This window comes from Chinchilla lanigera, unplaced genomic scaffold (genome assembly GCF_000276665.1).
Source record: "Chinchilla lanigera isolate Chin_1 unplaced genomic scaffold, ChiLan1.0 scaffold00036, whole genome shotgun sequence".
Lineage (NCBI taxonomy): Eukaryota > Metazoa > Chordata > Mammalia > Rodentia > Chinchillidae > Chinchilla > Chinchilla lanigera.
The window spans coordinates 15,258,763-15,272,095 of record NW_004955437.1 but is presented as its reverse complement, the minus strand read 5'-3'; the positions used below and the strand labels follow the sequence as shown (position 1 = coordinate 15,272,095).

The 13,333-nt window shown below is 41.7% G+C and overlaps 1 protein-coding gene across 2 annotated transcripts in view; it reads right to left on the bottom strand.

Annotated features, from left to right (window-relative positions):
• Positions 1-13,333, bottom strand: part of Kcnma1 (potassium channel, calcium activated large conductance subfamily M alpha, member 1) — a gene marked incomplete at its 5' end in the record, with an annotated part of 707,467 nt that overhangs the window by 185,179 nt on the left and 508,955 nt on the right. The window contains 2 exon segments of one of the 2 annotated variants that reach the window (XM_013517024.1): positions 7,973-8,007; positions 9,261-9,416. In XM_013517024.1, the coding sequence (XP_013372478.1) occupies positions 8,005-8,007; positions 9,261-9,416 (159 nt within the window). In that variant the 3' untranslated portion in view covers positions 7,973-8,004. 2 annotated transcript variants of the gene reach the window in all.

Below are 13,333 nucleotides of genomic sequence, written 5' to 3'. Positions count from 1 at the left end.
GAGAGGGAATGATGAAGAAAAAGAAGATATATTAAGTATATGTACCTATTTCCTAAAATGAATGTGAACATTATGTTCTGCAATCATGTACTAATAAAAAATTTTAACACATAAGACACCATTACATACCCACAGTGGTCAAAATAAAAATACCACAATATCAAGTGCTGGTGAGGATAGGGAACTCCTGCACTGTTGGGAATGATAAATGATGTGGGCATTCTAGAAAGCACTTTGGCAGTTTCTTTTGAGGTTAAACATAAACTTACTGTATAAACCAGCAGTTCCATTTTTAGGCAGTTACTCTAGGGAACAAAATTTATGGCTTCACACACATCTACAGAAATGTTTTTATCCACTCTATTCATAATCCCCCCAAACTGGAAGCCCCTAAATGCTGTCCAAGGGATGAATGGATAGTGAAACTCTAGTACAGCCACAAAGTGGAACAGTATTCAATAACAGAGAGGGATGAAGTACTGATACATGCAACAACCTAGGAAGGTCTCCAGGAATTATTCTGAGTGATAAAAGGTCTTAAAGATGACATGTGCATACCATTTACAAGACAAACTTGAAAACAAAAAACTGTAGCAACAGAGAAGGAATCTGTGATGACCAGTATGGGGAGCCTCACTCTGCGACTGTAAAACTGAGTGGAGAAAATTGGAGGGTGAGAACTATTCTGTATCCTGATTACAGTGACAGTGATGTGATATATAACTCTACCTATATGTGTTGAAATGCATAGATCTGTCTATATACAAAACTAACTATAATAAGTATATACACAAAACTACATATTAATTTGAAAAATAAAATGACAGAAAAAAAAAAGATATCTGGGCAATTATAATCATTTCTAGGTTTTACTAGAAAAATACACTTTAAGAATTTTCCTATCATGGAAAATGGCCAAAGAAATGCTGTTAAGTGAAACTGGAATTCTCTACTAACCTTAAGGATTTATCACCCCAGTCCTTGCCATTTGCACCCAAATTATTTTTGAGCAATCTGAATCTTTCATTATAATTGGAAGGAGCCTGTGAGGGTTGGGGCTAGCCATACTTGTTCTCCAAGAAATTTTCCTTTGTTGCACTGCTCAACACAACCTAATCCTCCTGGATCTTGCTTCTTCTTCCCTGTGCTAGAAGTCTACCATACTGCATTCTGACCTACTCACTCTTTCCTTCAGGTGCTTGGGACTAACTTTTCTGCTTTTCTTACATGCCCTAGGCAAATATGTCAATTGCAGCATCTGACTTGAGCAACAAACCTTTCCATTCCAGAAGGCATCCTGGTCTAGAGAGAACTGCTGAGGTCCTTTTCTGAGTAAGCACCATGCAGAGAATGAGTGGAATATGTGTTTCCTAACTTCAAAAACTACTGATTTTATAGGTTGATATGGTTGGCAGAAAAATTTAGACTTTACACTTCTAACTATTGCAAAGTGTTTTCTTAGAAAGTACTGATTTGAATGTAAAACCAAGCAATGTTTATACCATAGTTGAGACTTTTTCTATAAAAAGCAATGTGTAATTCTGGGGAAAGCACTGAGCTCTGAATCCATGTCAGTGGAGTACCAACCCTGACTCTACTGTTCCCTAACAGCTAGCTGTGCAACCAGAAGCTGTCAGATTCTCCATTCTCCCTCCCAGAAAGGTGGGGAATGGGTCCTACTTCTTCCTACTATAGTTAAGGAGGGTCAGAGGCACTACTTCGCATTTGGCAAGTTTTCCATATTATATCAACCAAATGTTGGTGTATCTCATCAAATAAAAAATAATTGAAATACAGAGTGCATCTTGTAAACTGGAAAATGCCATGCAAATCTAGGGTATTCCTCTAACTGTCAAATTCTTGACAAAATGCCCACCGTATGCAGTCAATGGTGGTTGCTCAGTTTGCAGCCGCTTGAGGTGAAGAAGAGTGGCCTCAAAGTTGTCAACTGCTCATCATTCCTCTGGGCATGTAGTTACACTTGGTATGGTTTTACTGATAACCAACAGACTTCAGGAGTGTGAGAATCTGAGATTGTATTCCTTTCAGATGTTTTTATTTGTTTATATAACTATTAATAGTAGATGAAGCCTAAGTCAAAAATCTGGAAGACCAAGGAGGACAGGTGGGCACAGCCTGGGATGCCCAGGTATACTTAGGCATGCAAGCAATTAATTAGAGGCTGATAATCTCTGAAAGAACACAGTTTGATGTTTATCCAGAGGCTTGTTCAAGATGATGCTCCTTATTTCATATCAGTGACAATATCCTGCCAGCTGATAAAGACCAGGATGAGTCGCAGCTTCTCCTGGGCTGTCATATTAAGTCCTGACCACTGTGGCTCTTACAACTCCATCGTCAGTGGGCCCAGGGCTCTGTGTGTGTGTTATGTAATCTTTCCACACTCCCTTCCTCTTTGTTCAGCCCATGCCAAGAGCCAAATAAAAGAATCCATATGTGATTACAGCTATAAAACCAAAAGGAAAATATTAAATGAAAATAAAACATTTTGGGGTTTCTAAGTTTGTTTTACCTTTAATGCTAGACAGACAGTTTACACAAATCATTTTGCTGCAAAGTAAAGAATAATGAGTTAAATGTGTTCCCTGTCACCATCAATCATGTACGTTTGCCTTTGATTGACCAAACATATAAGACACATGAAATGACTCTCTAATCATGTTAGGGGGAGGCAGGGAGTGAGCAGGGGAGAAGCTGGGGAGAGAAAGAGTCTCAACTTCTTTTATTGTATTCAGCAGTCCCACTGACATTTTCTGGCAATCTCCTAACATGCCGTATGGGCTTCTCTTTGCTAATAATGTTTGCCTTGAGAATTTGTAAAGGTCTGAGAACTCTTTAATTCAATGTTCTAGAAATTACCAGGGCCATCAGGGAAAAGAATCCTTGTTAATAGCTCATAGCTTACTTCTCTCTGCTTGGAGTAACTTTTTTTTCATGGAAGTTGCTCTACTCTCAGGTGGGCATGAGTGACCCTGGATAGAATGGTACTGCGGAAGGTAGCATCTGAGTCACAGCTTCTGGCCTAAAGAAATTTGTGAAGGATGAAGAGAGAAGGTGTAGTGGTGTTAGACCAAATGGGATCCTGAGGTTTTCAGCAAATTCATTTCAATTCATGGGTGTTTATTTTGATTTGTGAATTTAAGCAATACACTGACTGGATTTTCTGGCAGTCAAAATGGTTTATAACCAAATTTAACCAACCTCCACGTGGTGCTCGGCAAGGATTGTAAAGCTTTGCATTTCAAGTTTCTACACTGAGTCAAAGCTCATTAATTTGGCGAGAGAACTCCGAACAGTAGCAGAGAAAGAAATGTTTAGTACCAAAATGATACCAAAGTGTAAGTCCCTTCTGGGCCTGCCTTCCCACCCCCATGTACCCCCAGCCATCTGGAACACATGCTGGCAGGACTAGGCAAAAGCAAATGCATACAGTTATTCATTCAACAAACATTTATTGAGTATCAACTATGAGTCTTTTGTTGTTCTAGGCAATGAAACTTTAGCAAGTCTCCCAGCCCTCATCATTCATCCATTGCCTCGGGGGAAAAAAGGACAACAAATAACGCCATGCAGAAAACAAAGCCAGGAGTATAATAAAGCTTTGTATGTATGGGGTGTGGATTCCCACATCGAAACTATCACCCCAGGAAGCCAAGATATCTATATACTACATGGGAGACATGCAAAAGTGGTCACCTGCCCTGTAAGAGGCCCTTAGAAGTCCCAAGAACTTTATAAATTTAATCATGTTCTTCTTGACTTCCATGCATTTGCCTCCCTTCACTTGGTCTAAGGAGCTTATACTATCAGACAATGAGAATTGCCTGCTATTAATTCTGTATGTTAACCCAGGAGTGAGTCAGGAAGTGCCCAAATATTTGATTAAACATTATTCTGGGTGTGTCCATGGGGTGTTTCTCGATGAAATTAGCATGAGAGTTGGTAGATTGAACAGACTGCCAGCCAGTGTGGGTGGACCTCATCCACTCCATCGGAAGCCTGAAAGGAACAGGGAGTGGGAGCAAAAGCAAATTTTCTCTCTCTGCCTGACAGCCTTGAACTGGGACGAGTCTCCTGCCTTCAGAGTTAGACTGAACCTTACACCCTCAACTATCCTGATGCTCAGTCTTCGGACTCAGACTGACGCTGCACCACCAGCTCTCCAGGGCCTCCAGTTTGCAGAGTTTGTGATTTAGCCTCCAAATAACAAAAGTTAATTCTTAGTAAGTACTATCTTCCTGTCTCAATTACAGCCAACAGATGTAGAGCGATATACACAGTCGTGCATTGCTTAAAAATGGGGACATGTTCCAGGAAATGCCTCACTAGGTGATTCACTGTGTGTGATTATCATAATGTATATTTATACAAACCAAGATGGCTATGAGACCACTGGGCAATATAAACTTATGGGACCACTGTTGTATACACAGTCTATCACTGAACAAAATGCTGTATGTGGTACATCACACACACACACACACACACACACACACACACAATTGGTTCCATTTCTCTAGAGAAGGCTAATATGCTCACTTTTTCCCAAGAGCACCTACCTAAACCTCCTCAGCCCTCCAGATCCATTTGGTTTAGACTTCAATTAGTTTAGGCGCAATTGATTCCACCTGACAAATACAGCAGTGTGTAGCAGCAACCCCTTCTTGGGACCTAATTCATGCCTTATCCTGTCTCCGCTCACCTAAGCTAACCCATCCTCTTGTCTTAATGCAGTGATCTCTGCTCTTTCAAACCAAGAGAGAAAGGTGAACAAGACCCATAAGCTGGGACTGTGCAATTGTGTGCCCACATGTCCCAGTTGGATCAGAACTTTCTGGAAGCTTATCAGTTCCTCCTCACTGTAAGGACAATGGGATGAGTGTGCACCGTTTGTAATACAGTTGGTGCCCATGAAATCTCTACTGAATCAACAGCCTCCATAAGATGGGTGCCACAAAACTAAGGACTGTGCTTGGAGTATGGTGCCTGATAAGGACTGCTCTGATCATTTATGCCTCTTAGTACAGTCAAGGAGAAACCTGGAACATTTGGGCTTAAACACTTTAATTTGTCGATTCCAAGCTATATGTCCTCATACAGGTCATATTTTAATTCATGGTAACTGTCATTGTAGGGTGAAAGTAACAACAGTGCCATGTTTGCTCAGGGTCATTATGAGAATTAAATGAAATCATGGACACTTAACATTAAATATAAGGATTCAGTATATTTTAACAATTCTTAAAGATTCTTGATTTACCTTTCAGCTCCTAAACCAGATTATTTTCACAGGCACATATATAAACACACAAATGTACATAAACCGGAATTGAAGAAGGTATCAAAATGATTCCCTTGGCCACAGTTAGTGTTAGGACTATGTATTATAGAAAGTTTATCTCAGTACGGTAACAGCAAAAATGAACAAATGGTTTGTGTGTCCAGCCACGCCCACTTCAGCCAACAAACTTGAATAACACTGGCCAGAGTTCCCTAGTGCTTCTTCACTCAAAAATAGAAAATGTGGTAGAGAAAGTTGTTACAACTGATATTAAGTAACTTTTTACCCACAAATCCCCAATTTGGTGGAACAAGGGAAAAAATACACAAAACATATCACATGTTTTCTCCACTCTAATAACTGACTTATTTAAGAAAGAAATAATTATGGAGGGCATACCGTATTCCAAGTTGTACGTGCATGCATACGTATGCCTGTGTACATAAAATGGTAGATTAGTAGGGATAAAAATAGCTGGCAATTCTGAAAACTATCTAAATATACTAATTAGAAGTCTCTAAGTAGAATGAAAAACAATTTTAAGAGTAAATCACTCTCACAGTTACACACACACACACTATTATGTCCAAGGATGACTCATCCTAGTAGAATAATAGCACCATTCATAAAAATGGCAGGTTAAGACCCAATTCGAAACCCCATATGCTGAAGAGAAAGTTAAGTATACACAGTAAAACTCAAAAACAAAAACAAGAAAATCTATGATCTTAAATTACATCCAAGTGAGGAGGCCAAGTAGCGGGTAAAGTGTGGCCACTTATTCAAAGATGGGGCAATGCCAGACAGGCCAAATCAGCTCTCTGTCTTGGTCTTTACAAAAGGCATTAGGGAGAGGCTCTCTGGAAGCTGACAGGCCAGTGGAAGGAGATCAGAGAATGGTGAATAAACAGGACGTTCCAGGCCTATTCATAATGTAGTTAAGACACAGGTACCAGGACATTTGCCTGCTGTCCTCAAGGGGACGCAAGGATGAACACAAAATGCTTTCAAACTTTAAGAATTCATTACTCCTACAGAGGTGGGTTAAAAATATAAATTGATTCTCAAAATGTCTAGTACAACTCAGAGATAATATATCAACACGAAAAGTAGGTTTTGGGGTACAATAACGTGGGACACTAGGGTCAGAATCTCTAAGAGCTATGTTAGTGGATGGTACAAATAAGTATTTCCCCTATATTTCTTAATACCCCTTCGCTGATTTCTTTTGTGATTCCTACATGGCAGAGTCCCTCTCTGTTTTATTAAATATTATCATCCTCTCTTTTGGATCCGTGCATAATAAAAAGCTCAGTAGATAGCTGCTGTGCTTCTGCCTATGAGATACCTTCACTGTCACAGTCTCTCTTGTCTTTCTTCTTTGAGCAAAGGTGGAATAGGATACATTCTGCAAAGCCAAGAAATAGACACTATCTGCCCAGGGTAATAGAGAAGGTACGCTCACACTTTACCTTTGGCTTCCAGAAATGCTAAGTGTTCCCAGAGTATCAAATCTTGCCAAAGCCTGCTCCCTTCTAGCTCCATCCTAATAGTCCTGCCTGTCCCCATGGAAAGGCTGATGAATTTTCTACTATAGGAAATGGGGTCACTAGTGAAGGAAGTGATTTCTGTAAACAATAATCCATTTACAGATTTCTTTCTGCATCTGTCCCCATCAAAAGTAAGTAAGGCTTTGTGATCTCTGGCATAGGAGATAATATATAAAATATGCCAAGGAAACATCATACTAGTGTTCACCATGATCTAAAAGAAGCAAAGATCTGGGACTGGGGGTAAGTACACAAAGGTGACAGTATAGAATGGGGGATACAGGACTAAGCCTGTCCTTAGTCTAAAGGGAAAAAGAAAACACTAAGAGAAAGCTTGTTAGTTGTAGATCGTGCGCCTTAGCATATTCCAACACAAGGACCACCTCAGTGTCAAAAGGCCACATTCGGAGAGCCACTTCCAAACATGGAGAAGTTGGCCCTAGAAAGAAATAATGTAGTAACAGAACCCTGGGAGGGAAATGTGTTTTCAGTTACACCAGGGCCGGGTCCAGCCTTTCCCACAGGCTCTTCCTAAACAGGAACTTGGCAATGGGATTAGCAAAGCTGGAGGGGATGTCCTTGGCTTTAGAGGTGAGGCCCATCAGGGTCCTGAGGAAAGCTGGGCAGAAATTCTCTCTGCTGGTAAGAGCACCGAAGAATCAATGTCACATCCACTTTATTAATTTTCTTGACAGCCAGCTCCAGTTACCATGCAGGCACCACAAAATCAAAACATACGCATGTCAAGTGGCCCCATCTGTGGTGGGGCCTTGCCAAGGGCCATGTCACATCAACACAAGGAAGCAGAGCCCGGCTCCTCAGACCACGTGCTTGGTCCTGGGAGCAACCTCCTGCTGGAAGACACCACTGGAACTTGGATGAAAGAGCCAGAGGAGCTCTCGTGGTGACAGTCCTTTATCCTGGCTCTGGGCTCCTTGCACTGAAAGAGTCTTGAGACACACAGCCACATCTGGCTATGGGAGCCTGTCTCTAAATACAGCCACACGGACCTCCCGGCTGCTTACATTCTGCCTGCATTCAGTTTCATCCATGCAGGACAATAGCAGCCTGAGTTGAAGCAGACATTTAAAGGAAAGCAATGTCCTCAGTTCCAAGTGGGGTCTGAGCTCAGATTTCAGTTGAGCTGAGGTCTTACTATGTAATAAGCACAGGAGAAAAAAGAAACAAATCAAGGTATCAATTATCAATTACCATGAGTATTAAAGGAGCACCAACACAACTTATCCTGCTGGTAGACCAACATTAACTGTCTATTGGCTGTATGTTGCCAATTAGGTGGGTTCAAAGCATACGCACCTGGAAAAATTCCTGCTCTAAGTGACAGAACTCACACGTGACCAGGCTGAGCCCAGTGCACCTGCATCCTCCTGCTCTCCTCTTGTTTCCTGAGCTTCTTTATGTCCACAACCAAGACCACTTCTGTGACTCCATCACCATCCACTTGACTACTACTAATTCAGTTGGCTGTGCAGCAGGAAGGAGGATGTAAATCCAGATCTGCAGCTGACACCAGCGCCCAATAAGAGAGGCCTAAACAAGGCACGTTTGACCACCCTGGCTTGCCGCTTTGAATACCTAAATTAAAAGCTCCCTAGAGACAAGAACTAGAGTTACTATTGTCTTGTACTCCAGAAGCCTTCTTGGTAGAGATCTGGCTTCCTCAATCCAAACCCCTGAAATGTCTAATCAGACCTGGCCTGTGAGGATAGAGCTGATCTGTTCTGTCCTTGCTTGAGTTGGTCCAACAGGTAGTGATCACTTTGGGGATGATGGAGCGGCTGCCCAGTCGGCCCTGTGGGGTAGCAGCTGACAAGGAGATGAACACATCCAGAATGCCCATTTCTCAGGGTAATGGACTCGGTTCATCCTGTCATTCTCCATTCAAATAGCCATGGCATGTCAGCCTTGTTGGCCTCCTTGATTGTGCAGAAATAAATAAATGAATTATGTTGTTAGGGTTTGGGCTCCGGCACAAACACATGGTCTGCATTTATCCACACAGTGAGAGGTCCACCAGCCACTTGATATAAAAGAGCAAAATGATAATTCTTTTCTTTAGGCGCTCTGGTACCATATGGAATGTATATAAATCATATTTTTGTTTTAACAGCGGAGGCTTTGTTGATAGATAAACATGTGGTTTGTCAAAAAAAAGAGAGAGGATTGTGCTTTGAACAATCATTTAATGGCCGTGGATGTGCCAAATAAAAATAAAAACATAATTTTGAAAGGAGCTGGCCTCATGCCCAAATCCGTACCAAGGAATTTCTCCTTAACCAAAGTGGTTAAAGCCTGTCGATCTGTTTTGAGTTTAAGCTGCGCTCTCGACTCAACCCCGTGACAAATGGAACCCTGGGCTAATGTGCTCTAATAAGACAAGACGCTACCTTTATGAATGACCTCATGGAGAAGAGGTTGGCGAGCATGGTGGAGAGGCCTTGAGCCAGGCAGCTCTGGGCTATGAAACCCAGCTTCAACTCCGCGAGGCAGATTGCGTCATCGCCCTCTTTCCAATTCCAGCTCGGGATGTTTAGCAGATGGGCCTGTAGAACGAGAAACAGGTATGAGACCTTGCTTTGTTACATGCGCAATTGTTTAAAATCTAGCTGGGAGACGCAGCAGTGCCCGACTGCTTGGGGTCAGCCAGACTCAGCCTTTTTTCTTTTGCTTGGGTCTGAGGTTTGGTGCTTTGTTCTCCACCTCTGTGCATCATTCTTCCATGTCTCTGTAACATCGCTTCTGTATTTATCAAGCCCAAGTCCTCGCCTCGGGTTTAATCCTTTAGCCAAATAAGGCCCAGAAGAAATGTTCTCTTGTGACAGACCCATCAGCCCTTGTTACAAGGATGTCTGGCTAGGTTGTTCAAAAATTGGCTCCTCACAGAGACCAGAAGTCTGCCAAGTGCCTGTGTATTCTCCATTTCTCTTTTGCCTAAAATCTCAATAGTCTAGAAGAGTGGTTCTTAAATTTGAGTGGATATTAGAATCACTTGTACAGTTTGTAAGAACCTATTGCTGGACCTATCTCCCAGGGTTTCTGGTCAGTAGATCTGGGGTAAGACTGCAGAATTTGTATTTCTAATATGTAGAAGGTGATGTTGATGCTGCTAATCTGGGGCCACACTATGAGAACCACTGGCCTAAATCACCAAGTAAAACATAATGTAAGGGTCCTAACAATCCCTTGCAGATGAACTACTTCTATTCTACATTAGGCTACACCATGAGACAAGGACATGGAGACATATTCATGCAATTATTTTTAAATGGCTTCAAGCAGAGTAGATAATATATGGAATGAAAATAGAAAAATTCAAAAAATTCTTCAGATTTGGAAAAAATCAGCAATTAAAAAAACAGGATTAATAAGGCTTTCATATCAAGTACAGCACTTAGGTTCAAAAAACTCTATCATATAAATTTGAAATGAGAAGATCTCTAACTTGGCAGCAGAAATGAAACACACACATAACAGAGAGAGCAAAATATAAGTGTGCAGGTAAAACCTCAGCTAGAGACCATGTGACACATTAAAACCTCAGCAAGAGACCATGTGACACATTACAGAGAAAGCCCATGTTTGCTTGTTAGCTATGGGCTCCACAGCAAGGAGAATGAACATTTCATTCTGTTGTGACTGGGTCAGACTAGTTGCGAAGAACTTGATCCCCAGTTTTAACAGCCAGATTTAAAGAAGGAAAATGATCAATAACTTCCTGAGAAAAATAGTAAGGACAAGAGGTGCATTCTGGGAAAAAGCTCAAGAGGAGCCATTAAGAGAGCCAGGAAAGTCTGGCCTGAAGAAGGAAACAGGACGGTGACGTCTGAACACCTCAGGCATCGCTGCATCGAGAGGAGGTTTGTCCTGTTTTGTTCTGGAGCCAAATTAAGAAGGACTGATATATGTTACAAGAAATCAGGTTTTTGGCGTGTTTTGTAAAGAAACTTTCTAAGGCTATAATTCATCCAATACATGGGGAAGACCACCTCAAAATACACAGGGTCACTGTCCCTCAGACTTAATATTTCTCAGAGTTGCTGTGGAGAAAGAAAAACATGTGCTTTGCATGGGAGGTTGAATCAGAGAACCCTTCTGAGTCCCTACATGTGCCAAGATGTTACAGTTCTGAAATTATTTCTCTCTCACATCAACAAACACAGGGATCAGCGAAGGAGGCTTCTCTTCACTTTCCAACAACATTCAAAGCTATACCAGAAGGATGAAAGGGTCCATTGTAGAAGCTTAGACCAAGGGCAAGGGCCCCATGCTTTGCTCTCAGAAGTAACACTCTTGTGAAATTTCCTTCTTGCAAAATCCACTTCTGTGACAGTCCTGTGAGTCCCCAGCCAACAGTGTTTACTCCTGGGAAAGATGACAGTGCCCTGCCTGGTGAGAGCATGGTTCCATCAGTCCTGTGTGTGGGCCACAGCAGACTGTGATTTCTGTCACATTGAGTACCAGGGGACCTTCCCCAATTGTACACTCAGTTCCAAGAACTGGCCCTCTCCTTTGTCCCATTTCTCTCCCCACTCTTCACTGGCTTAGGAAGGCAGCTTTTCTTCTCTACTTCTCTGGCACTGTAGATAATCCATTAATTTAAGAGGAGAAATACCCATTTGCAGTAACATCCTCTGAGCAGAATGAGGAGGAATTACCTCTAAATAATGAATTTGTGTGAGACAAGAGATTTGGGTGGTCCAAACCCTAGAGAGATACCATACAACCTTCATGCCACCTTCAAAAATAACAAGGAAAACCTTTCCCAGAAAGCCCCTCATTCTGGATATGAAACCCAGGCATTTCAGTATTGGGTCCCTTATACCCCCATCTGGTTTGTGTTCTGGAGACATATTTTACATGTTATTATGCAGGAAAGTCAAGTTTGTTTCAGGCTCCCACAGCCCCCTTTCTTGGACATCATAATTTTACTAGTCACAGGGCAGGATGTGAGGCTGACATGCCAAAGGCTGGGAGGGAGGTCTGCGAGCATGAAACAGAGAGGAGAAAAACCCAAGAACTCCAATTCTTTGTTTCTAGCAACTTTGTCCTCTTTCATTTGAGAGAATTTTGGTCTGGTGGAAAATGCCAGCATTACGCAGGAGCCTGGAGGCAAATCCTCTCTCATTTAGGGAAGAGAAAGAAAAGACCCAGCTGGCCCAGGACTGTCCTCCATTTGTGCTACTGAACCATTCCTCATCTCATAGAGAAGGAGAACAAAAATTGGCTTTCCTAGAAAACCATGAATCCTAGTCCCAGTTCTATTTCTCATGGCCCGTACAACCAATGGTAGTATCATAATAAACAAAGATGCCAATGAAGAGGATATAGCACCACCACCATAGTTTACATTGTGAATGTCCCCCAAAGGCCTGTATGTTAAAAGCATGGTCTCCAGGTTGGTGCCATTGGGAGGTGGTAGAACCTTTGGGTGGTAATGGCTAATAAGAGATCCTTAGGTTACTGGAGCTACGCAGTTTCTCCTTTTTGCTTCCCAGCCATGAGGCAAGAGGTTTTGTTCCAGAATGTGCTGCCTCCACAGAAGTCCAAAAGGAATACGGCCAGTGGACCATGGACTGATCCTTCCTAAATCATTAACTTAGATAAAACTTTTCTCATTATAAGTTGATTATGTCAGGAATTTGTTATAGTGACAGAAACCTGACTAATCCAACTACTGCCCAAGTATGAGGGTTGATGATCAGAAACCTCAAAGAATGCGCATCTTCAGCAGACCATTGAAATTTGGCTTCCAGATCACATACAAGGCCTTTTTCATGAGAGTCTTCTTGGAAAATAAATTCATGAATAGGTAAATCATCAGGAATGACACTTTCCTAGGACATGTAAATGATCCTTTTTTGAAGAGCTTCACCAGTTACATTTAAATCAGGAAGAAATCTGCATTCAAGATGGCCACACTGAACATGATTCTCTATATAAAACCAAGAAATATTAAAGAGCTCCAATGTTAAAAGCATCAGGCCTTCTAGAAGCTTATCTTCAGGAACCATAATTTGGTTCAGTGGCCTGCAGCTTGGTAAAAGAGAAGGTGGCAATTGGCTATTCTGTCTCCAAGCTTGCTGACTGCTCAGTAGCTCAGCTTGTGCTCACTAGACTGGCTTTATCTATGAGGAAGCTTAGACCCCTGGTCATGGGCATGTTAAATACACAGGTGGTCCCAACAAAATTACATGAGATAATAGATGTAAAACTCCTTTAAAACCAGAAAATAAGACATAAAAATCTGCAATTATTATGATGACATAAGCAGGGCTAGCTCTGTCTGGAGGAAAAAGTAGTTTTCTTGCTATGCCCTGGCTTCTAGAATATCATATCCGTGAGATCACAGGGGATTGAGATTCCTTATATATCAAGGCTGGGGTCTAATTATGGAATTGACAGATGCAAGGAATATATTTGTGTTGTTATACTTTTCACACACTCCTCAGATCTTCCCAAG